The sequence below is a fragment of the Copidosoma floridanum genome, unplaced genomic scaffold (assembly GCF_036245765.1).
Source record: "Copidosoma floridanum isolate Cflo_tuat_1 unplaced genomic scaffold, Cflo_Japanese_pri ptg000007l, whole genome shotgun sequence".
Classification (NCBI taxonomy): domain Eukaryota; kingdom Metazoa; phylum Arthropoda; class Insecta; order Hymenoptera; family Encyrtidae; genus Copidosoma; species Copidosoma floridanum.
This window is the reverse complement of record NW_028321884.1, coordinates 7,446,822-7,471,141: the sequence shown is the minus strand read 5'-3', so window position 1 is coordinate 7,471,141 and position 24,320 is coordinate 7,446,822. Positions and strand designations below refer to the sequence as shown.

The 24,320-nt window shown below is 37.8% G+C and overlaps 3 protein-coding genes across 10 annotated transcripts in view; 1 reads left to right on the top strand and 2 right to left on the bottom strand.

Annotated features, from left to right (window-relative positions):
• The window catches only part of Sap47 (Synapse-associated protein 47kD), a 32,423-nt gene extending 20,225 nt beyond the window's left edge, over nucleotides 1-12,198 (top strand). For 2 of the 8 annotated variants that reach the window (XM_023392694.2, XM_014364047.3), the window contains exons 6-11: nucleotides 895-921; nucleotides 3,672-3,809; nucleotides 4,913-5,052; nucleotides 5,148-5,293; nucleotides 6,166-6,315; nucleotides 11,400-12,198. In XM_023392694.2, coding sequence (XP_023248462.2) covers nucleotides 895-921; nucleotides 3,672-3,809; nucleotides 4,913-5,052; nucleotides 5,148-5,293; nucleotides 6,166-6,315; nucleotides 11,400-11,536 — 738 coding nt within the window. In that variant the 3' untranslated portion in view covers nucleotides 11,537-12,198. Of the gene's footprint in view, nucleotides 1-894; nucleotides 922-3,671; nucleotides 3,810-4,912; nucleotides 5,053-5,147; nucleotides 5,294-6,165; nucleotides 6,316-7,769; nucleotides 8,195-11,399 lie in introns of those variants that run through there. The other 6 variants (XM_023392696.2, XM_023392695.2, XR_001339247.2 and 3 more) reach the window with 5 other exon arrangements.
• Nucleotides 12,199-15,135: 2,937 nt separating this feature from the next.
• LOC106647436 (glutamate receptor ionotropic, kainate 2-like) lies at nucleotides 15,136-17,975 on the bottom strand. Its single transcript, XM_089588891.1, has 9 exons — nucleotides 17,808-17,975; nucleotides 17,263-17,739; nucleotides 16,866-17,192; nucleotides 16,610-16,784; nucleotides 16,299-16,507; nucleotides 15,832-15,921; nucleotides 15,579-15,690; nucleotides 15,444-15,492; nucleotides 15,136-15,373 (listed from the first exon to the last, which is right to left on the bottom strand). The coding sequence occupies exons 1-9, from the start codon at nucleotides 17,973-17,975 to the stop codon at nucleotides 15,136-15,138; spliced, it is 1,845 nt and encodes a 614-aa protein (XP_089445017.1).
• A 2,152-nt stretch (nucleotides 17,976-20,127) lies between these two features.
• Nucleotides 20,128-22,680, bottom strand: LOC106647435 (glutamate receptor 1-like). The gene is made up of 9 exons (XM_014363841.2): nucleotides 22,515-22,680; nucleotides 21,956-22,440; nucleotides 21,554-21,874; nucleotides 21,315-21,480; nucleotides 21,156-21,239; nucleotides 20,952-21,076; nucleotides 20,790-20,879; nucleotides 20,549-20,709; nucleotides 20,128-20,467 (listed from the first exon to the last, which is right to left on the bottom strand). Exons 1-9 carry the CDS (start codon nucleotides 22,678-22,680, stop codon nucleotides 20,128-20,130), a joined length of 1,938 nt encoding a protein of 645 aa, XP_014219327.2.
• Nucleotides 22,681-24,320: the final 1,640 nt, after the last annotated feature.

Sequence of the window (24,320 nt, the reverse complement as noted above, 5' to 3'; positions counted from 1 at the left end):
ATATTAAACCGGCTGACATAATCGATCCATACTACTGAAACAGGCAGGTATAGCATCTTATAATACAAAAAACGAAACAAAAATAATGTTGCACTGATTAAAAATGATTGATATCCGCATTGTGTAAAAATGTCTGACCATAATTGATTCACACTACTGAGACGCCTAAATAAATTCTCCGTCACGTATGCACAAAGATTCAAGAACCATTTTAAAATATCTCGAGGAGATACATTTGATTTTTCATGATTCTCTCAACCGATGGAGAGCGAATAAAAAAAAATACGGGATCCTATTTTCTTTTCATACCCTCGCTCGCAAAACACCACGTAAAATGAATAGAGACATCGACACACGTCACGTGAAACGCATATTATACGTATATATATATACCCTGTAAACAAACGCACACATTTCGCGTTATACAATATACAAACACAGCTGGTGCACCTCAATCGGAAAAGCAAATCATCTCCCGCGATCAATTCCAGACTCCTCGCGCGCACAACTTACGCAAAAGCTCCTACACGTGTATAAGTATACATTGTACAGCCAACATTTAATATTCGGGCCTTGCTCGTTCGACAAAGCATGCACTCGTATATGTATACACACGAGAAAGCCTATCGTCGCCGTCCATCTCCACCTCTGCCTCTCAAAACAAGAAACTCGACGGGGTATACGTAGCGTTAAGTGCAACCATTCATCTCCAACGCAGCCGTGCTATTTTTATAATATACACACGCTATGGCGCCACGGCTCCTCCCAACTTGAATTTTTCCGTAATCGAACGGCTGGTTTATAAATAAATCGACTTTTCTCTCTCGTTCCGCACACCGCGATAACCTCGCACCACGACAACAACGCGATCAATCGCCAACGCGTCATCCGCAGATACGAATGGAAGAGGACATTCGCGAGGTAAGCACAGATATACATGCATTATACACTTACACGCTTGCTTCGTTTTTTTTATTTCATTTATATATTTTTTTTTTTTACCTTCCTCGATGCTTATTTCCCTCCTTTTCCCTCGGCCCTCTCTTATACCCCGACGCTGTGTACCGAGCGCTAAGCGAACTGGGTTAAACTCTCTCCCTCTTGCTTTCGTTTTGCACACCATTACTCCTCGCAGGGATCGATCGACGAGTCCTGGGTGCGTCGGGGGTACGATATCCCGCCTCGTTACAACGTGTTTTACATTTTTCGCCGGGATGCGAGCTGGGGAAATTTCGCGCTTCGATTCTTCCCCGCGGCGAGCGAAATGGGAATGTAATTACGTTGGCGCGTGGGACTCGTTGGGGCGAAATTGAATTTTTCCGCGCTGAAAGGGCGCGTGGTTATTATATGGCACAACGGAGCGGGGGGGGGGAGGGAGTTTATCGAGTCCATGAGTTTGGCCCTTTTGTCGAAATCGAAGCGCAAGGGTTGACGATGACGAAAAAACACCGAGCAGGGAACGACGCTTCCCAGGAGAGGTGGCCATTTATCTGCTTCGAGACGGTTTTATCCCGCGTGCTAAATTATTCAAGGGGCCTAATGGGCTCGGATCCTCCTCTCGCAGCCGCTGCTCATCTCTCTCGGTGGTAGGAACGGAGAAAAATAAACGATGGACAAACTTGCCTCTCTCTTTTTTTTCCCTCTCATATACGCGCTGGGGCTGTTTTGAAAAATTCCACCCGCGACAGTTTGCACGAGAAATTGGTGTTTTTTCACTCGACAGCTGCCAAAGAGTCGATGGGTTCGCCTTTTATTGCTCGGTGTGTGCGCGTACGTGTCTCCGGATGAAAATACAATCGAGTGAATAAAAAAAAGAGAGGTCGGCTCTATCGTCCGTTGCATCACCTTTTCGGTCCACCAAATTTTTGCATAGCCCTGCAGCACTCGAGGCTGCTGCCCCGATGCTGTTCGCTTAAAAACGGGTAGTTACCGCGGTTGCTATACGCCACGCTAGAAGTTGAATTTCATATTGGTGAAACATGGTGGATTGCTTTTTATTACCCGTATACTTTCATTGGCAGCGAAGCACCTTGATTTCCCTCGTCTGACCAAATATTGACCGTATCTACTTGAAAAGCACAGCATCGTCAGCTACAAGTAGGCGTGCTTAGTATTCGTTCGGACACGATTGTCTTACCGCTTGTTTGACGAGTAAATGTAACAAATCAACAACTCCGGACTCAAGTTTGAGCCACCCTGGAAAATAGCGGGGGTGGGGGGGTTTAAACTCAATTTTTGTCCGAAATAATTCGCAGTTCGCACCCGCCGCACGATCCAATGAATTTAGCTCTACATCCCTCCTCCTCCCCTAAAAGTTCGAGCGAATCAGCGTGTCGGAAGAAAAAAGAAAGGAAGGAAGGAAGAAAAAAAAAGCACGGAATTCAATGTGTATTTCCAGGTCACGGCTAAAGAGGGTCGAATCGATGGAAATCGAATGAAGCAGGAGAGCTTTTTCATTCACGACGACCAACAACGATATCGCGCGTCCTTTTACTTTGGTGTACACAGGCTGTAATGCACTTGGTACGGGCGAATCGACGATTAAATCAAATGACGTCCCCTTAACGAGCGACGCTGGCACGTGTACACCATACGTATACACTTTTTAATTGCGTTACCGGCACACGAGCCCCGTATAGCGACCGATTTCCGCTTCTATACCGTTGCCAAACAAAAGTGGCAATTAACGGCGTCCCCCGCGCTCCTTTCGCATCTTTTGTGGTTACCCTTTTCGCCCGATATAAAATTCATTTCGCGGAGGGCACGTAAAGTCTCGTTAGGCGGACTTTTATATTTATGTGTGTCTGCGCGTGTACACAAAGAGACTCGGCGTCTTGAAACCCGAGAACCTCCTGCGCGTATAATTCACTCGAGGGATGTACTTACGAGAGGTGGACATTTTTTGTGATGTCATAATATACCCGACGCGTTGAGGTGCGCCTGTGAGCCGAGTGGGGTGTTTTTTTTTTTTTTTTTTTTAATTACCATTGTTGGCGTAACTGCGCGTCTCTGCTTTCTGAGGATTTGTTGGGGTGCAATGTGTACGGTTGTCGGGAGCCAAGGGAATTTCTCCATTGAAACCAGTTGCCATACCGGGTACAGAGGGGAAACCAAAACCGCTACGACGATGCCTCTTGCGTTGATTTTTCTTGACTTTAAAGCCCGAGGGTCCGTCGAAATAAGGGTTGCGAAAAGTTGGGGACTCGGCATCGACGAGCAAACTAATTAACTTTGTGTTCCCCGCGCTTTCAAGAGACGAGTTGCTCGGCAAATTTGCGTAATAGTTACAACAGTTTCCCCCAACTCGGTTAAGGCGGGGGTGGGGGGGTAGAAATTCTCAAAACCACAATTTTCATCGCCACGGTGAGTGTGCGCGTGCAGCCCGCAACAGCGTTCATTAGTAACGTGACGCAATCACTGGGTGGACAAGATACGAGGGAGGGGGGAAGCGGGTTACTGGAAGAGAGTCAGCATTGAGGAGACATCTTGGGGTCACGGGGGTTGCAAGTAACGACTATATTTATTTTGAAACCCTTACTCTTTGTAATTTTTGTTGTTGTTTTTTATTCTCGAGAATGTGGCTGTAATCGCTCGGTTGTGAGTTATCAGCAGAGTGGTGGTATTTTTTTTGTTCCTCCTCGTGACAAATATGCCTCGTTTCTTGCTTACAGAGACTGATAGCCGAGCTGAACAAGGAGCAGGAGGCGTTCATCGCGGGCAAGCCGGGTGAGAAGGGCGAGGCGGTCGCCCCGTGGATCGGCGCGCCCAACGAGGATGCCCTGCGCGAGGAGTGCCTGGCGCTCTCGACCGTAAGTCGCTCCTCCTTTCCTTCCTTCTCGACCACCCTCGAGCCATGTGTCATTTTCTATTCATGTGCATACGCGAACAACCACGTACTTAGGGGTATGCTACGCACTTGTGGGATAAAATAAAGGGGGACGTGCTTTCATGCATCATTCGCATTTTTTGCCTGCTTTTGCTCCTCTGACTGGGAATAAAATATCAAGCATACCGTTCGCGTTGATAAAATTATTACTACGTAAAGTTAAGTATAGTGGAATACCACCATAAATAAAGTAAAATGGGTTCATGTGGCAAATAAAATATCCAACTGTTTCATCCAACGTACAATTACATGAAACAATGAAACTTTTTCAATCGATGTTGATTAGAAAAAATTTCATCACTAGAAAACAAAGGTGATTGTTTAGTCTAATAAAAAGATAACTTTCTAACGCAGATGCATAAAAGGATTGATTTTTGGTTCCAATTAAGTATTTAGCATATACTAAAGTGTTTTACACTATAATAATAATTTTATAACTAAAACAGTATGCTTTAGCTCACAATAAATAATTAAGTAAGTTGTTCCTTATGATTGTGGCTTGAGCGCTTTGGAAAGGATTTAAAACTTGAATGAAAATTATCAGTAGCAGTTAAACATCTTCAAGTACTTTTATCAACGAGTGCGTATTGTATACTTGACTTGTATACTACAGTTGTAATTTCTTATTATCACACTTTCATTTAATTTCATTAGTTATTTTACGAAAAAAAAAAAAAAAATTTTTTTTCCATTCGGATGAAAAGCACTTCTTTGCACGAGCTACGGTAGAAATATTGAAAATACAAGTTTGCTACGTCCATGAACGGATAATCAATAGTATTCCCTCGAAGCCCGTCAGAGCCAACCAATGGCATCACATCGTTTTTTATCTTGGCTTCACTCCAAAGGGGCCTCACTTTTTTAAAGATGTGCTCAAAACTACTTTTTGCATCAATATTCCACACGTGTTCTCATAAAGTGCCATAACATTACGTAATAGTTAATCTTTTTTTTTTTTTTTTTTTTTTTTCCATTATGCATGGGCGTACCTCGCGCGCTCCGATGACTAATGGCAAACAATTTCAGGATCGGCGTAACTTTGTGAGAGCACCGCCACCGGGTGTCGATTTCCCCTGGGATTTCGAGGCCGTGCAGCCAATGGCGCAAGCAACCCTAGCCCTCGACCCCAACCTCGAGACCATGAGGTTCGAGCTCGTACCCAAAGTGTAAGTAAAGCCTTTTTTTTTCCTCCACACCAATCGTGCATGAACAATGAAAAAGTTGACGTTTCACATTGATTGGAAAAAAAAAAAAACTACAGAATATCCGAGGAGAACTTTTGGCGCAACTACTTCTACCGGGTGTCACTGCTCCGTCAGAGCCACGAGATGAACGCGATGGCCAGCGAGTCGACGGAAAGCAATCCTGGCCAGTTCGCGTCGAGCGACAGCGTTGAGCAGACCCAAGGTAACTTTATCCTCCCCAAATCAGATTTACGCACTTACACGCGTTAGCGGTCAATTTTTTTTTTTTTTTTTTTTTTTTTTTTTTTTTACACCTTACAGTGTAAAAAACACATATACTTTTCAATTACAAAAAAAAAAAAAAAAAAAAAAAACATATAGATACAAAATATACTTACCTCGACCTCTTTACCTTTTTCTCGCATTGTATCGTACACCAGTACACTTTGACGCGCAGTGTATAAAACCATCACTTTTTGATGCATCTTAGCATACATGTATATATAATGCCTATAGCTTTGACTGTGTAATTGCATGACAATCATCACTGTTATCATTGTTAATTATTATTATTATTATTATTGATTACTACTGCGTTGGAGTAGATGTTTGACACAAGTTGCGTGGCTGGATGAAACTTTGTTTATCTGCCCACTTTGCCGGGACTTACTTTCCTACACTTTTCGTGGTTTGATTCGAAAAAAAACATACGTTTGACACGCTGTTGTGTTAAATTCTTTCTGACATTTTTAAACAAACGATACAACGGTGTGCTCTTTTTTTTCTTTTTTTCTTTTTTTTTGATGATAATTTTGCTCTAAACCATAGTGCACATTTGATGACGGGAACCGCGTAACTATCGGCCCACAAGAGCATCCGAACCGCAGTCCTCACTTTCCATGCCCGCTTAAATTTGTACGATCCTCCCTGGCTCCTTTACTCGACATTCCTGCGAAAGAAGAAAAAATCCGCGCTTGTACATAAAAAGAAAAGGAAAGAGAGAAAAAAAAAAACAAAAAAAACAAACACGTACACGCCCAGTAGCTAGTAACAGTAGTAGTTGAGTGGAATGTGGTTGTCTTGACGCGAAAGCAGTAGTAGGGTCATCCGGCGAGACGGTAAAGGACGGCCCCGGAGCGTCATCAGCCTCGGCGAGCAAGACGAGCCAAGCGAAGGACGAGTCGGGCGCAAAAGATGGGCTCGAGGAGGGCGTGAAAAATCTCGGGATCCAGTCGCGGAACAAAGGTCAGTACTAGTTTATCCGTACGCATAGTCTTACTCTCTCTCTCTCTACCCTCGTCTCTCGTGTGCACTCGTGTACAGTCTCTTGCCTTTTCTCTTCGTTAAAGAAATGACAGGTATATCTACGATTGTTCGAGTCGACGTTTTACTTTGTGCCCTTCGCTCTGATGTGATTGCTGGGATTTATAAATTCTCGTACTTCATTTTTTTCCCTTCCAATAACATACGTGGCTTCCGAATTTTGTCAATTTTTATTTTCATTGCTAGAGATTAGATTTTCAATCGATAAAATCACGTGACATTGCCAAGATTTGTTGTTTTTACACGAGTCACGAAACAAATGGTTCGTGAAAAAAAAAAAAAAAAAAAGGAGAAAATTTATCTCGAAAGTAACGAGGCACGAGGGAAAAGAGGGCGAGAGAGGGATTACCCCACGGAGCATACCGCGTGAGATCTATACCACCAGGCGCTCGTGAGTATACATTACAAATATATATGCAACGTATACACATATCATATAAGTGTACATGTATGATAAATATTTAGCAACCCTTGATTATTGTACCCACATTTTTTAATTCAATTATTCACAAGCCAGCAAAACATCACCCTACCCATTTACGTAATACAAATGTATGATTATCTCTCCTGTTTGTACATGATACACATTCCACAGCCCACATGTTACTGTTTGCATATAGGAGCCTATTTTTCACGTCATCTCTGTCATGTGATGTACATACACTCACGAACCACCAATAAAGTGTCGTTGTCTTGTTTCCCTTGTTGACTATTATATGCTGTTCATAGTGAAAATTGACTATCACTATTTTTCTAACCAACACCTCTTATGATACTGTATATACATATATGTATTCTGTCCTCATTGGTTTTTACAACTATTGTTATCGTTATTACTGCATTATTATAAGAGTATCGACGTTATCTTGCTTAAAGTCTCTGCCTAGACGCTTTTTCATCCATTGCACCTTTTAGCGAAAATGTATCACTTAGCTCTTTCATCATCACATTTATCGCGAATGTTTACTGTACATCCACCTTTACGATACTTTTTTTTTTTTTTTTTTTTTTTTTTTAAATAAGAGAAGAGATAGCTAGAGAAATGAAATACAGACATTGGGTATCTGTATTTTTTTTCGCTTCATTATCACTTTGATTATTCGAAAAAGAAAGACAGCCACACTACGAAAGACTCGAGGTGGACATTAATTGCTGAAATAATAAAAATAGATTCAACTTTGATTTGAGTTTTTTCTTTAAACTAACAAAAAAAAATTAAAAATTACGAATACAATTTAAAATTTTTGTCCACCTTTACGATTATGACACAATTATTAAACAAAATAATACAACTACTCGCCGATTGTCTTTTGATAACCAAAGTTTCTAAACGTGCGTTTGTTCTTTTTTTTTTTTGCATTCTATTTTGTCAACAGCCTAAAAAAGAAGAGGAGAAAATGTGAGAGAATTCGCTCCCTGTGTTATCATTATACTCAGAGCACTAGTTAAGTCCCCTTTCTTGTAACTTTCTGTTCAAGTACGATAAAAGAAAAAAAAAAAAAAATTAAGAAAAAAACAAAAAAATACATACCCGGACTGTAGGAAACCAGGCAACAGCTGCGAGTGGCGAGAAGCAAAAAATAATTTAAAAAATTATAAATTATTATATACGTATACAACAACAATGATAAATTGTGCGAGCGATGCGATGATGGGAGTTCGGAGCGATCAAGCAAAAAATACGAAGAGAGAATAATGTAGGTTGTAGGATGAAAAAAAAAAAAGCGAATGACACGTATATTATATACACATAAATGAGTATAAATAAAAAATGAGAAGAAAAAAAAAACAAAAAAAACAAGCAGTAATAAGATAAAATGAGAATCCGACCTCAACATCTTGGCCAAACTCCGCCAATCGAGCATCAATTCATCGTTTCAATCTGATTATTTTTCACTCTTATTATCATCTCCCACTCGTTCACATCATCTCGTTTTCATAGTTTTTATCTCATTGCATATGACGATATCCCGCCGCTCATACGCTCATTTCTATATAAGAACGATTAAAATTTTGAGAGCAAGAGGTGATTAGAGAAAAAAAAATTAATTAGAAAATACGTGCGTTTGGAAAATAGAAAATTTATAGTTGGAGACGGTTGAAAACGGTACTGTTTACTGCTAGCATTTATAATTTAATATCGGTAATATACGAGCTTAGAAGTTATTTTATTGCATCGTTTGATAATCGTAACTTTATTGTTATTTTTAAAATTATGTTTATAATCAAAAGGGCGATTTTTGTTTATTGTAGTTTGATTGTAAATTTTATTGGATGGTACAGATTTTATTTTATCAACCGTATGAAAATTGTTGGAAAAACGGTCGCATGGGAAATCGTCTACTTGTGCACACGTAAAATTAAAAGAATTAATTTCTTTGAGTGATGTTTAAATAATGTAATTTGATGAGAGATACGGAAACAAAGACAAATATAGGAAAATACAATTGACAAACGCATCCTTTTATATAGCACTGCCGTGTATCTAGAGTGAAAAGAAAAAAAAGAAACAGTTGAATGAATAAGTTTCTCGTGGAAACGAATAATCGTATACTCAATCGTAGTTTTTTTGCGAGTCGATTCTGTGGATCTGTATAAATTCCTGTACGAAAAAAAAGGTACATGAAAAAAAATAAGGATATTAGAAGGGGCTTTGTCGATTTTCCATGCGATTGAAGGGCGGAACGGGATATCTTTGCGAATAGGAATTGTTAAAACTCAGATGGGAGTATCGTGAATCTCAAAATTTTTCGCTAGGAAAGAAAAAAAGAAACAACTCCAATGATATTGTCTCATATAATGTTTACATAACGTCTGTTCGTCTGTCTTTTTTCGTCTTTTACAAAAAAATACTAAATAAATAATTAAACAATGTAAAGGTACTCGAAAAAAATTAATTACGCCTCCTTGAACAACTGTAAAAATAACTTTCTTCGTGTTGTACAAGATTCGTGTAAAAGTATCCGTATCACGAAGATAATTAAATTCACGTAACTTTGAGCCGCGTATAATCATTGAAAGTAGACAAACTAATAAAAAAAATGCAGACAAGAGTTTGAGCAAACGAGTAATTATTATTAAAGAAAAAAAGTTGAAAAACGTGAAATTAAAGATAACATCTAAAATAATGTAAATTAAAAAGTCGTACATTTAAGTATATAGGCACTTAATTTAAATGGATAAATCATTCAAATGATAAAATAAATTAAATGTAATAATAAAAACATTCGTTGAATGACAATACGTGTGTTATACCGTAAAAATAATATCGTAACAATCTCGGGTCACTTTTGGCAAGGTGAAGATATTTTCTCGTTTTGATTAGTAAAATACATCAATAATAAAAACATAAATTAATAAACATTAAATATATTAATTCGAATGAAAAATGTACAATTGATGCTAAAAAAATGGATGTGGACTGAATTAGTTTTATTCGATGAAAAAAAAAGTAAAAAATATGTAGTATTTGGATGTTTTGAGAAATATTTAATAAAAGGAAAGGGAGTGTGATTTTAGAAGGTGAAAAGGGTAAATTTAAATTCATAAAAATCTTATGTTTGCTGAAAAGTTCTAATCTATCTTGGCTTGATGATCGGCGTATCAGATATATACAAAGTCATAAAATTAATTTAAAAGTTACCAAGATAGTAGTTTTTATATTTGTAAAGTAGGAGAATCTTATATGATTAGACATTATATTAGTTTCAATTTATAAACAAATAATTATTCAACGTTAAATTATAAATTTAAGTGAATTCTTGTTGACAAGTTCTGTTTAAAATATAACTAATACGAAAAAAAATACTACTGCTAAATATTTTTAACAATTATTCTTGCTTCCGGAAGAAAAATTAAACTATAAAACTGCTTATAGTAAATAATCTGAAGCACAATGAATAATATATAATTGTATAAACTCCTTGAAAAAATTAAGTTAAAAAACAAAAACACTTGTTACTGTAACAACACCAGATCAAAAAATGCAATTATTTCAATGATTTGCGAACTTCCCCATATTTTTATCGTCTTTGTACAGTCAATTAAAATTTCAAGAGCAGACCCTCGTATATTTGTTAATGATTGATTGGTTCTATGTAAAATTGTAGGGCATTAAAGAGAGAAAATAAATTTTCATTTATTTTCTTTTTCTCGGGCTATGAAAATAAGAGAAAACGTTTTTAAGGTGCGATATTTTTGAGAGAGGAGCAATGATGGAAAATCGCTAGATAGAGTATTATTAATAAATCTTTATATAATATATGTAAACTGTAAAATCTGTATATAGATTTAAGATTAAGGTATTCTAAAGTACCTGTCATCTCATTATTTCATTGTCATTTCCTGTTTTTGATGTTTAAGTTTTCCATTGCCAATCAACAAGACACCAACACTCACTCGAACATATTTAAGTAATGATAATCACTTATTCATGGTATAAATCTATATTTAATTTTATGAGAATGTGTACAATTGGAAAAATTAATTTTTGTGCAAATATTTTTATGCAACTGTATCTCATTAACATGATACATATGATTAAAATTATCGTAATGATGAATAGTTTTTTTTGTTTGATTACGATAACCAAACATAATTGTTCAAATACTGACTGTGTGTTTCTAAATGATAAAAAATTGTTGTTAGTATTTTTACTAGAATAATGTTTGTATCCGAAATCGCGATTCATCAAAGTAAATATTGTTTTTTGTTTTTTTTTTGTTTTGTAATACATGATACACATCAATAACAAAAAGTCTCTGGGGTTGCGACAGCCAACTACCCTAAGAGAAATCCACTACATCCACACTTTTTTTATTTCTCGAAAATCTCATCAGCAAATGTAGAAAAATAAAGAATAATAACAATAAAACATCGTGTGAAAGAGAGATAACGAAAACAAGCTTCCCCCAAAATAAGTTCCCTTTTTGCACTCGACCGGTAAAATAAATCTCTACCAAACCGATTGGAGTAACAAAAAAAATATTGAACCCCTGCCCCAGCAGAAGAGGAATGGGAGCGCGAGCTAGAGGCCGAACTGAAGGACTACGAGGTGGTGCCAGGCAGTCAGGATTCAAAATCAAAGGACGACTGGGAGGACGAGGGTCAAATCGACGATTTCCTCAACGAGGACCTCAAGTGAACGAATTAACCCTCTGTCGAAAATCCACCGACACATACACACGTTAACGATAATAGCTTACTGTTATTTTTCAAAGAGTACGCGGGAAAGAAAAATAAATAAATATCGAGCCAAGGGTAAGGGTATAATCATGTGAGCGCACTTTTACCTTTTTTAGCTTTTCAATCGAGGGTTGCTTCAACGAGCGATTTTTAGAGAGTATGTTGCGACCGAGGGTTGCTTGTGAAAGAGCTTGGCTCATAGTATTGCATCCATCGTCACATGTTTACTGTATAAAGAGGCTGTTTTTTTTTTCAAGTTAAAGAAATTCTATAAACATCTCGAAAAAATTGCATCGTCATCAAAAGACGTTCTTGTTCTGACTTTTTATTTTTGAATTTTACGTATCTGTGCGTTGCTGAAAATCTTTAAAATAAATGAATCAATAAAAGTCATCAAACATTGTATATACGCTTTGTTATAGTTCTGTGGGTAAAGAAGAACTAAGAATTGAAAGAAAAAACCGTCTTATAAATAAAAAAAAGGTTATGAGTAACGCAAAAGATAAAGAAAAAAAATTAATCAATTGTTAAAAAAAATGATGAACGCAATCGCACAAGTTCCAACGGACCTTTTTCATAAATAATGAAAATAAACAGATGCAAAAAAAAAAAAAAAAAAAAGAGAAGATAAAATAATGGCAAAAATGAGATGCAAGTTCTCATTTATCGTTGTGTAATAATAAGAAGAAAAAAGAAAATGCAACGTTTGTTGGGCGTGTACATGACCGCATATTTATTGGTAAAAAAGCAAACATATATAATGTATAAATAAAACATGCCCACTCGAGCTCTGCGCTGCTTTACCGCCTCACAACGCTTGCAATGGCGCATTTTTTTGGAAATTTTGCTTGATGTATGCTTTTTTCGCGAGGTGAATTTTAATGATTGTAGAAGAAAAAATGATTAATGATCATATTATCATTATAATTAATAATAATTGCGTGATAAGATAATTTATGGCTTATATTTATGATGTTTTCTGAGTGCGCCTGATAATTTTATTTGTAGACACTTGTTTTTTTTAATCAAAAAAATCGTACATTGTATTTATAAAAAAATGATTATTTTATTTTTTAATATTATTAGATCGATAATGTACGTCAAGTTAATTCGAATGGTTAGTCCAAAAACAAGTGGCAATAAATAAACGATGTATTTATGTATGATAGACAGGTGGCAATATATATATATACATGCCTCATTTAAAAAAAGGCAATCTTAAGTCAGACGTGCTATTTTTTTACTTTTTTTTTTATTTTGCAAAATATTATTTTAACATCAAGACATTTGCAACACTCCATTTTTCTAAGTTTATCATCTAGTATTGATTACATCAAGGATTGTGAAACACTTTTTAGCATCTTAAACACCAATACAGATTCATCTACTGAGGGATGAAGATGTAAACGCAATAAATATTTTTTTGAGCGAAGATTTTAACCAAAGAGTTTCATATGCGGAATTTGTTTTGCAATTATATTGAAGCCTTTCACGCCGTGAGAACGATATAAATGATTATCTTCCTCTGTTATTAAGTGTATAAAAAAATATTCTAGTTAACATTGAATGTTGCGAAACATAATAATGATTGTGGAAAAGTTATGAACAAATGGTGCAACTGTGTGACTGCGAAAATAGATGTAAACACCTATATAGATAAAAAAAAAATTAAAAAAAAACTAACTGTAAGAAGAATAAACAACTCGTCATCTATAAAAACAAATAAATGAAAACAAAAGAAGCTGCGTTCTGCCGCTACTTTCAGCAATTATTTGTATAATCATGTTTTTGTATAGTTAAATGAAAAAAAATATACACATATAAATATATACATGAGAGTATAAAATAAATAGAAAAAAAAATCAAGCTTCTTCAAGGCGAACCTTGGCGATTCGCATGTAACAAATGCTTGTCGACAATTCATCACCTTTTTTTCATTTGTAGGAGAGGATTCTTACTAAAAAGTTACATAATTACTGATGATTGGTTTGAAAAACAATTAAATTTTCCATTGTCATAGTAACGCGCATTTAAATATTTTTTAAGTCATAAAGAAATTATTCATCATCCCAGTTTCCCTGTTTACTCTGCATTATTTCTGGTATAATCGTCAGGGAAAAAAAAAAAAAAAAAAATTGGAAAATATGGAGACACAGCAAAAATTAATACGATGACGAGAAGCATCATACTGTTGTTTGTTAGAGTTATTATGTAAAGAAAAAAAAAGGATCTGATAATTTTAAGAACTCTTTTTAAAAGTACAGAAAAACAAATTAGAAAGTTTTCGTTTGATTTAATCCTACGTGTACGTGTGTGCAACAAAAAAAAAAAAAAAAAAAAAAAACAGAAAAGAAAAATGGATGATAATCAAGGTTATGAAAAAAAGAAAAACTTATAGAAACACCTGAAATTTTCTTAGCCGATTTTTGTTGTGGACAAACGGCAAAAGATAATGTTCGAAAAAATTATGGATGTCATTTTGTATTTAGACAAAAAAAAATGATCTAGTTTTTTCGTGTTTCTGTAAGATTTTCCGTGTAAATTACAAAAAAAAAAAAAATCTTTCGCTTTTATCTTTTCAAACAAAGACCAGACGACTATAATTATAATTAACAAGAGGTTGAAAGATATAATATATATATGACAAATGGAATTTCCCACCGTACATAAGTACTAACTTGGGCCTAATTCCCTTGATACACAAGAATGCCGAGTGCAACTAGCAGAATGTTTTTTCAATAACTGTGTACATTCCTCAAATAATATATGATAACGTTGAAAGGACAAACGAGAAACGATGTAAGGTAACAGTGGAAAAGGAGGACTGAAAAATATTAACTATTAAAAGCAAAAGGGCGAGAGGTTCGGTAAGAAACAGGATTACTTCTGAATGTGATTTGACATTTTCGAGAGAGTGGCAATTAGTAAGACGATGATGTTTCAAAGAAAAATTATGATTATCGTATATAAATATGTATACATATAAGTTAAGATAATTTAACAGAAAAATAAATAAGAAAACGGAAATTCGGTGCGATTTACGAGAGTATGTGGAAAACAGATTACACGATACTTATGTATAAATATATTATCAAATAAATAAATATATATATACATGTTGTTGACTCCATTGAAAGTATGATAATTCATATACAAATGTACCTAACGATGAACACAAAAATATTGCAGTTTGCGCAAAGAAGAGCCCTCGAGAATATGGAAAAAAAGTGAATAAACAAAGAGCCGCAAAAAAGTTGGGTTTGGAAAATAACGATGGTGATGATGCTGTTAAGGAATGAAATGAGATATTGTAAATGAAAATGCCAGGTCCTTGTACCTTGTGAAAAAAAAAAAAATAAAAAAATAAAATAAAATCGGATTCACCTAACAATTGTCTGGTTGCTTTAATCGTTTATTTCATTTTTAAATTTCATACACTACGTATACACTTACAACTTTTTTTACGACAATTAAAATGCTAATTTATGCCATTATATTTTAAAATTTACGATAGTCCTAGTCTATATTTTTAATATATTTTGTTTATCAACAACTCGATCAGTAAAAATTTCGTCGTTCCCTTATGTCCAGGCGTTTCCAACGATGCGTTTGATATAGATATTCAGCAAACAGAATGACTATCGATATACTAAAGCCTAAGCCAATTACCGACAGGAGAGGAACGATGCTCCAGAAACTTATGGGCGTGTGTCCTTGTGGTAAGGCGTTAGTAACTCCATGAAAGTGCCAATTGATCAGTTTTCTCAATACTCCGTTGTCTTGTAGTTTTCGTATACTAAACAATAACATACAATTATTTGTATGATTTAAAAAAAAAAAAAAAAATAAAGTAAATAAAAATTTACTTGTAGTTGATTGAAGAAATGTAAGGACTTCGTTTGGTGAGTCCCAAAGCTGAAAATAATAATGAATAATAATATATAAAATTTGAGCATTTTATAAATCTTAAATATTGTGTTTAAAATAATTTTTTTATTTACCTAGGCACTCGTACTGTCCTGTTTCGATGTAGGTCAATGCGCAGGGTATTGGGGAACTTACGCCCCTTAAAACTGCATCGCTCGAGTAAAATCCCACCCTCTCACTACAAACCTTCAAGTAAAAAATGTTTTTACTGTGAGATTAATAAGTTTCTTTAAATGCTCTCTCTATTTTACTGTAAAACACAGTTTTTTCTTAAAATTTTTCATTGAATATTAAAGGTGAACTCTTTATCAGGATAAACTACATTACCCGTAGAAAAGCAGAATAAGGATTGGTAGGCAAGTCATCCACGCTTATCAGTAACGACTGGAGCGATAGCAGCACTGGATCTTCGCCCATCTGTAAATTTTCAAAGTTTTTTTTTTTTTTTTTTTTTTTTTTTATGTTTGAAAACAATAAATTAGATAGGCGGGCTGGTTGGAAGTATTTTTCCCTTGTAGGTACTCTTAAAAATCATGAAAAGTTACATGAATATAATTAATAAAGTGTCTCCAGAAAATACCTTCCAATGCTTTGGAAAAGTTAAATTTTTTGTAATGAAAGACAAAGGTTGAAATCAATTTTCTTTGAGTGCTAAAATGTGACTACAACCTACGAAGTGAAATTCGTGCGATTTCGGCCGTTGTGGTGCCAAGAAATTGGAGAACAGCTAACCAGCCTCCCTCTTCCCCATATATTTATATAAACATAAATATGTATATTCTTCGTAAAATTACCAAAATGGCCGATTGGTCGCTGCTGTTTTGAACGACAATTACTTTGTACGATCCATCATCGACGAAACCCTTCGTATCCGAAAACGGTAAACTCGGCGTCAAAACAGTGAGATAACTACATATGGAGGCCGAGTACACGTTCCAGATGACGAGCGTGAGCAGCATCACCGTGACATAAACCAAACGCAACGGTATCTCCGATGGCAGATCTAGAATATCGAAAAAAATCAACGTTTATCTTCACCTTCGAACCAACCCCAAACGCGACACGATCGAAAAGCTCGTAATAGTACACAGTGGGTATAGCAAACCTGGCACTCCCTGTTGGCAGTAAATGCCCCAGATGCGGATGAAATTTTCCAGCACGTAATTCATGGACTTTCGCGCGAGCTTCGACTTTTCGAGCATTGCCCTGATGTAGGCCGTCAACAGCGACGAGACAACCAACGTCGTCGCTATACTACCCCACGACGAAATACTGAACGCCTGAAAATGTGGAACCTGGATTTTCAGAAGAAGAAGAAGAAGAAGAAGAGAAAAAAAAGGTACATGTATGAATGTACCGACCTGGAAATACGCGGACCACGGTACCCGGGCGCCGAGCGGCTGTTTGATGTACAACCGGTTGGACGAGAGTATCAAGGGTTTGCTAAAGTCCACGTAGTCCATGCGATACTTGGTAATGGTGACAGGTGCCACGACCAGATCTACTTCGCCGTCGCTCAGGTGACCGATGAGGCCTGACCACGTGTCGTTGGTCGGGTCGTATCTCCCGAAGGCGTCCGTTTCGTAGACATTGGTGAGGGTGAAGTTCATGAAGCTCTGGAGCTCCCGGAACAAGTCGTTGAAGAAACCGTACATCTTTGCCGACGTGTCCGAGGTCGAGTTGGTCGGCTGCGTACCGAGTGAAAAAACAAAACTGTGAATGACCTTGTTTCGACTCGGTTGGAAGACGTCCGTTTACCGTAGCGACCCTGATGACCTTGCCGCTGAGGTCGAACCGGCTCTCGTAGTAGTTCTGGTTCTCGAAGATGACGTTGCGGTCCTTGTCCCACTTGGCGAGTTCGAGGACCTCGGTGCGATTCCTGTAGATCGAGTACCACTTGTAAATGGTGAGGTCGGCGTGGCAGAGCACGATCATCCTCGAGTTGAAGTACAGGTGGAAGGGGTTGCCCGTGGGCTGGTAGCAGAGGCCGTTCATCCGGTCGCCGATGAAGACGGCGAGCCACGTGTGGTAGGACATGTCGTAGCCTTGGGTTGCCCTCCTGTAATTCTCGTACACCCTCTCCGAGGTGAGAAACGCGACGAACAGCGACTCGGCGTGCACCGATACGTCGTAATCCGCTTTCTCCTCGACTCTCGAGTAGTGGAGGGCCTGGGTGGGTATCAACCGGTTGGAGAAGCCCCGCAAGAAACCGGCAATGTTGGTCTGCATCTCGAACTCATCTGCAACAAACCTTTTGTTTCCTATGCTCATCCGCACGTGTAATAGCGATATAGCTCATCCACACCTTCGACGTTGTCGTCGTAGAGTATGGAGATGCCCGAGATTTTGTAGTACTCCTGGAGATCGGCCAGAAAGGGCATGTAGTAGTTGGAATCGATGAGCACGGCCCTGCTGTTGCCGATCGAAAAGACGAGCATGATGGTGGCGTGGCGACAGAGGAACCTCAGCATATTGGTGGACGAGCTGCGGTGCTACTGCTCTGGCATTCCCGTGGACTCGAGCTGGAAAACGGCAATTGGAGCTGTTGGAGCTTTTGTTGTTAACGTACGATGGTGAAATATTTCCATGAAAAATTATTCGCGCGGGTTTCGATCGACTGGATTTTTTTGCGTGATTTACAGCTCTCGTATCCGTTTGTTGATTTTATATGCACTGATGCGACACTTTGAAGGGTTTTGCGGAAAAGTACGCGAGTGATTATTTTTATAGCTGATTCGGAGTACCGATAATCTCGGCGTGGCAGCAGTGGATCGTTTATTAACGCATCAGTGACAATTTAGATTTCGTTTGATCTCGACAGGAGCTCATCGATTATTCACGTTGAAATATTAGCGATTGCACCCGCACGTTTTATTGAGAGTCTCAATGTTATTTACACAAGTTTAGAGTTACAGTGTATGCGTAGACAAAACGATACGGCAAAATTTAAAAAAATCGGTAACATGTACAAGAAAAAAATTCACATCGCAACAGTTTTTATTTTTTTAAATTTATTTATTTACTCTTTTATATAGTATGTTCATTTTAACGCGAGAACATGATATCAAAAAACGATGGTGGTACTTACTTGTAATTTTCGCTGGACTGAACATCGCAAATTCCAGTAGCTCTCGGGTTGCGTGAAAATTTGTTTTTCGTCTCCCCGGAGCTGTCGTTTTTAACGATGGTGAGCGAAAACAAACTTTATGTTTATGTATTTACCCGCTAATGAAATTTATCAAGCCTGCGTGGCTGCTCTTCTTTTTTTTATCGGCATGACTATAAATATATCGATCTTGTCCGAGTTAATGAGAACACGCGATACAATTGGTTGGCAGTTCACAAAGTGCTTCATACGCCGTCACTTGAAAATGTGAAGCGGCTCCGTCCATACGTGTGAGTAACATTTATTTTTATATCAAATCCAGGCGTTATTTAAATACTTTTTTCCCGAATATTCTTATCTCTTCCGTTAAAATAATACATCCAGACTTGCACGCGCATACTTTTCCATTTTTTTTTTTAATGTGATTCATAATTAGTGCTAAAAAAATTACTAATTAATACTGTTTATAAAAAAGTACGTTACAATATTTTAGCAGTAATTACAATGTATTGCAATTAAAAAGAAACTACAATTTAGACGAATGAAAAAAGAGTCAAAGTATTAAAAAAAAAAAATTTTTTATTTTTATTTCAAACACTTTTGAATAAACATTAATATCTAAAATGTATTGCACATATCTGCCAGAATTTTTTTTTTTTTACATTTTATTGTAAATAGTGATAAAAAAAAAAAAAAAATTTTTAAGCACAAAGAATGCACTTTATTCAGAAAAAAAACTTTCTTTAAAAGTTAAAAAAAATTATCTATTAAATTGCCCAAGTCTGAATGTATCTCTTTTTTTGCCAACAGCTATTGCTATGTTTAACAAAACCATGTAGTTCTTATCTTAAAAAACTCAGACGTAAAAATAGTGTATTATTATCGCCTGCTCAAGGGTCGCACTCTTTTTAGGAAAACCATTAATCATCCATGAATTTTTTAAGAACCAAACCAGTAAGTCTGCCGTTCCCTGACTTGACACTTTTTTCAACGCTGTGCTTTGTACCGTAGGTAAATATTATGTGTTTGACTACTCCTTCCAACCCCCCGCCAAAAAAAAAAAATGTTCGACCGAGTCAGTTGTAATTCAAAGCGTGACTTGACGCTCAAAGTTTTATTTATAATACGTTCACGAGTACGTTTCGTTGGTTCCCCTAATAAAAAAATTTTACAATAACAAAAAAAAAATACTCGTACATTGATGTGCATTTATAGCAATGTGCCAACTGATTTTTATTAAAAAAAAGACAACAACATGGTTTTTTTATATTTTGCAGTAGATCTTATCCACCCTGATTTAAATAACGTAAGTAACCATTGTTATTTAGGTTGATTTTTCTCAAGATTATCCGGGCACATGTATAAAATAATTTTGGTAAACCATATAGATTGAGAATCAAACGTAGGTGTTGATTGAATTTATTAGCTTTCTTTTTGTACCGAGTATAACCAAGTCAACAGGTATATTATTATAGTCATCATCACAAGTAACAACGAGTTTGAAAGGTTGATCATAATTACACCTTGCGATGATGAATAGTTTTTAAATAAGCAATGTACAACAAGTTATCCTTGTACTCTGCTATGTTGACCTCGTCCAGGGCTTTCCTCTCAACCATTTTTTTCTTAGCAATTGTCGCGATCTTACGACTTCTCCACTCCAAGTTGGCCTTGTGGGCAAACACTTCGCAGCACAGTATCATCAAACTGCAGGTGAAACCGATCGAGAGAACGAGAAAAATGAAAATGACGCTGGCTATGTTCATGGGCTTGTACTTCTTGTCCCGGTTGTACACCTTGCGGTACACTTGGGAGCGCAGTCGTTTTATCAGGCCGCTATCTATGAACTTCAATAGGCTGCAATCGATCGATCGCACATTAGATCGTGTGTCTCTCAACGTCACGAAGGTCATGTGTTATCTTTAACTTTGAACTCACTAGTAATTAATCAAGCCTTTGTAAGGACTCCTTTTTCTCATGGTAATGGAGAAGCAACCGATTCTTTTGGTGTCCAAAGGAATCACGTCGCACGGTATTTTGTAATGGGCGAGATTCTTGACGTGGCCGGTCGTAAAAAAGGCATTCTTACCCTCGCACACCTGGCAAATTTTTTTTTTTTTTTTTTTTTTTCCGGTATACATAAACGTGGAGATTATCGCTTTTACACACAAGTACTTACGCGCTGGAAGCCTACTTCTTTGGACAGTGGCTGTGAGTTGGACTCCGGCATCAACGTCCTGATCTTTTCCATCTCCTCGTTCGTCGAAGTCTGCAATGGCAATCACGACGAGTCGTGAGAGAAATACAATTACGTTATTTTTTTACTGTCAATTAATAATACCTGAAAGAACTCGTAATCCGCGCTTTCTCTCAAAGTCAGCACTTTGTAAGAACCGTCATTGGCCAGTCCCTTCAAATCGCTAAACGGCAAACTAGGACGAGTCACGGCCAAGTAACTTATCAAACCTGTTGAAATCAGTGCGTAAATTTCAATAGTACAGGTACATTGAAGATCATTTGATTTGTTGAACGTTTATTCGCTTACAGGCGGAGTAGATCGCCGTGAGTAATGCAGCCTCGAGGAGCACCACATAGTACGCTATTCTTACCGATGTTTCTTTCGGCAGTTCTATTTTTTTTAAACAAAAAGCCATTTTTCATGCAATCCTCGTATCGTTAAACTCATTTGGTGTGATGAATTTACCTGGTAAGCCCTGTTGCCACAGTATTCCCCAGATGGAGAGAAAATTTTCCGAAACGTGGCCGTAAGGCAGCGATTTTCCCTTGATGATGAGTCTAAGAATCGTTACCACGAGCGATGCCATTACGTACGTGAACTTAATGGACAGCCAAACGTTTATGTGGTACACCTGTTATGATCAACAAAAATTACGAAAGGGAGAAAAGACCCGCATCCACATTAGCAGTGAAGTTGAAGATCACCTTGAAGTACGAGTACAAATTCATGGCCGATCCGTCGGGCTGTTGCACGTAGATTTTGCTGCGCGATATCATGATGGGAAAACTAAAATCAATGACTCCGAGGCGGTTCTCGGTCATCGTGAACTCGGACGCGCCGAGCTCGACTTCGCCCCTCTCCAACCTACCGATCGCCCCCGTCCATTTGTTCTCGCTCTTGTTATACGTGCCACCAAATTTCTCGGTGCACGTGAAATTCAGGGTGAAATTCAGGGATTTGCTCAACTCATTGAGCACCGACGAGTAGAAGTTGTGGTTGTAGTGCGACCCGTTCTCCGGGACTTTCTGGAAACAGTGTGAAATCGTTCCCTACATAAATATGATGTGACACTACGGAATATATATGTTATAGCTGCCAAGGATTACCCCGACCGTGACGACGGACAAGCTCATGCCCCCGAGGTTGTTCCTCCTCTCGTAGAAGCTCTTGTTCGATATGAGCCGCAGCCCGCGCTCCGGGGTCCAAGTGATCAGTTCGTAAATGCTCGTCTCGTTGAATCTGACCGAGTACCACTCGCGGACGGTCGGGTCGTTGTAACACTTGACCAGCATTTCGGTGTCAAAGGCCAGATTGAACGAGTTCCCCGAGGGCCGGTAGCACATCCTCGATGTCTCGCTCGTGAAAACGAGGAGCCAACTCGGGTAGGACATGTCGTAACTGCCGGTCATGCGCTGGAACATGTGGAGCTCCTGGTACGAGGTGATCAGTACGACAAACAGAGGCTTGGTCGTGTGCTGGCGGTAGCTTTTGTGGTGTCGCAAAACGTCGCTGTAGTTGAGGGTCAGGGACGGCACGAATTTGCTCGAAAACTTGCGCAGCAGAAGTTGCATGAGGGACGTCGTGTTGAGACCTACGAGATATTATAAACGCGGGTGCGGGTGATTACGAAGCGCGGAATATGTTTATTTTACCTCTGGGTCTTACTTTGGTCGTCCCCGGCGTAGACGATGACGACACTGGACGCCTTGGTGTGCTCCTGCACGTCGGACACGAAAAGCACGAGGTCGTCGTTGAAGTAGACACCGGCGACGGTTCCGGCACCCCAGCACATCAGGAGCACCGTGACAATCGTGCGCATCGTTGGGCTCATCTCGACTCCTTTCGTCCCTTTAGGGGGTTCCAACGAGTATGTGCGCCCCCGTCGAGCGCCGAATGCGCCGAGAATCGCCCGGTCCTCGTGAATTTTTAACGAAAGGGTAACACACCGACATCGCTCGATCTGCTCCACTTCCTCACGACTTCTGGCCGCGTTGATCGTCGACGTGATTTCTCCTCGATAGGCCATCAAGTGTGTTTGTACACGCGTGTGTGCGTTACATAAACGTGGCCCTATACGATTTTCGTCCGATCAAAGTAAAAGTCATCAAACAAGATAGACACAAGTACGTATACATGGACGTCCGTACCTCGCGTGTTTAACTTGTTTCTCAATTTTTTTTTCTTTTTTTCGTTTATTTAAGGTCACACCTTGGTCGAAACTGTAGACATATTACGGACTTGGCACGTCCATCGAATACGAAACCAGAGTAATCATCTTCCTACTTTAGGACAGCATGCAAAATGTAACGGGCAGTTGCAGTCGTAAACAATTTCTTTGAAAAATTTCCCCCTCCCTGGTAGTTCACCTTTTTATATCATATATCTATTATTCTGTTGGACATTGTCGTCATGCTGGTATTATTACGATGCGTGGGGTGTCGATGACAGGGAACTTTTAATCGATAAGACTTTACAGGGTTGAGAAAAAAAAAAAACAACAATTTTTAGGATCATTTTAGGATTAGATACATGAACTATATCCTTTCGATAACAATAATAAAAACAATAACAGTGTGACGAATTATGGATCACATGATTATATTTATTTAAGTTTTTAAATATAATGTACAGAATGATAATGACAATAAACAATTAATTAAAGTACCACATTGGTTTTTACGGTGATATTTGTTGTGCATAAACGTAAGGATACTTTGGAAAATATAAAAAACTGCGATTAGAAATTACGATTAAAAATAATCGGATTTCTAGTGATAATTAACGAACATTTTATTACTCGAAAAAGACACAATTGAATTAGAAATTGCGATTGCTGATAATATTCGGATTCTTGGTGATAATTATGCTTTTGTAAAACTCTGAAAGCCTACGATTCTGTCTCGCCGTTATAATCTTGTGCGCTATACGTTCGAAAAAAAGGATGACGATACTACTGGTGAAACCAAAACCAAAGACGCAAAGAACGGGAACGACATTTTTTATGTCCACCGGGTTGTACTGGTTATCCGGTTCGTAATCTGTTTTGTACAGTTGCATCTTCAACCGACTGATTATACCAAAGCTTCTAAACTTGAGTAATCTGTGGGGTCCAAGGGTTAAATGTAGTGTTTATTTTGTACTAAATTCTTTACGTAAGCATATAAATCTTGCGCACTTACATATCATTAAATAATCCTCTGTATCCGGATTTTTTTTTCAGAATATACGTTAAACTGTCCATCCTCCCAGTTCTAATCGAGACCAAATTACATTTGATTTGGGAGAGATCCCGTAACTTTATGGCAACGGTCGAGTAAAAGGCTATCTTTTTGTCTTTGCAAACCTTCATGGAACAATAGTTAATACGTTGTATAATGAATCTTCAAGATTTCACTGCTTATCATACATACTTACATACCTGGTTAAAACCGTAAATTTGAGAATGCGGTAGATCCTTTAGATCCGGAACAG

What these genes read in the sequence shown, in the direction of transcription:
- LOC106647436 (XM_089588891.1), bottom strand. Translation starts at nt 17,975, where the DNA reads ATGCTGAGGTTCCTCTGTCGCCACGCCACCATCATGCTCGTCTTTTCG. An exon ending in CGTGGTCCGCGTATTTCCAG is followed by an intron (nt 16,785 to 16,865) that starts GTCGGTACATTC and finishes CCACATTTTCAG; the next exon opens with GCGTTCAGTATTTCGTCGTG. An exon ending in CTGCCAACAGGGAGTGCCAG is followed by an intron (nt 16,508 to 16,609) that starts GTTTGCTATACC and finishes TCGATATTCTAG; the next exon opens with ATCTGCCATCGGAGATACCG.
- LOC106647435 (XM_014363841.2), bottom strand. Translation starts at nt 22,680, where the DNA reads ATGAGCCCAACGATGCGCACGATTGTCACGGTGCTCCTGATGTGCTGG. An exon ending in TGTCCGTCGTCACGGTCGGG is followed by an intron (nt 21,875 to 21,955) that starts GTAATCCTTGGC and finishes CACTGTTTCCAG; the next exon opens with AAAGTCCCGGAGAACGGGTC. An exon ending in CACGGCGATCTACTCCGCCT is followed by an intron (nt 21,077 to 21,155) that starts GTAAGCGAATAA and finishes TGATTTCAACAG; the next exon opens with GTTTGATAAGTTACTTGGCC.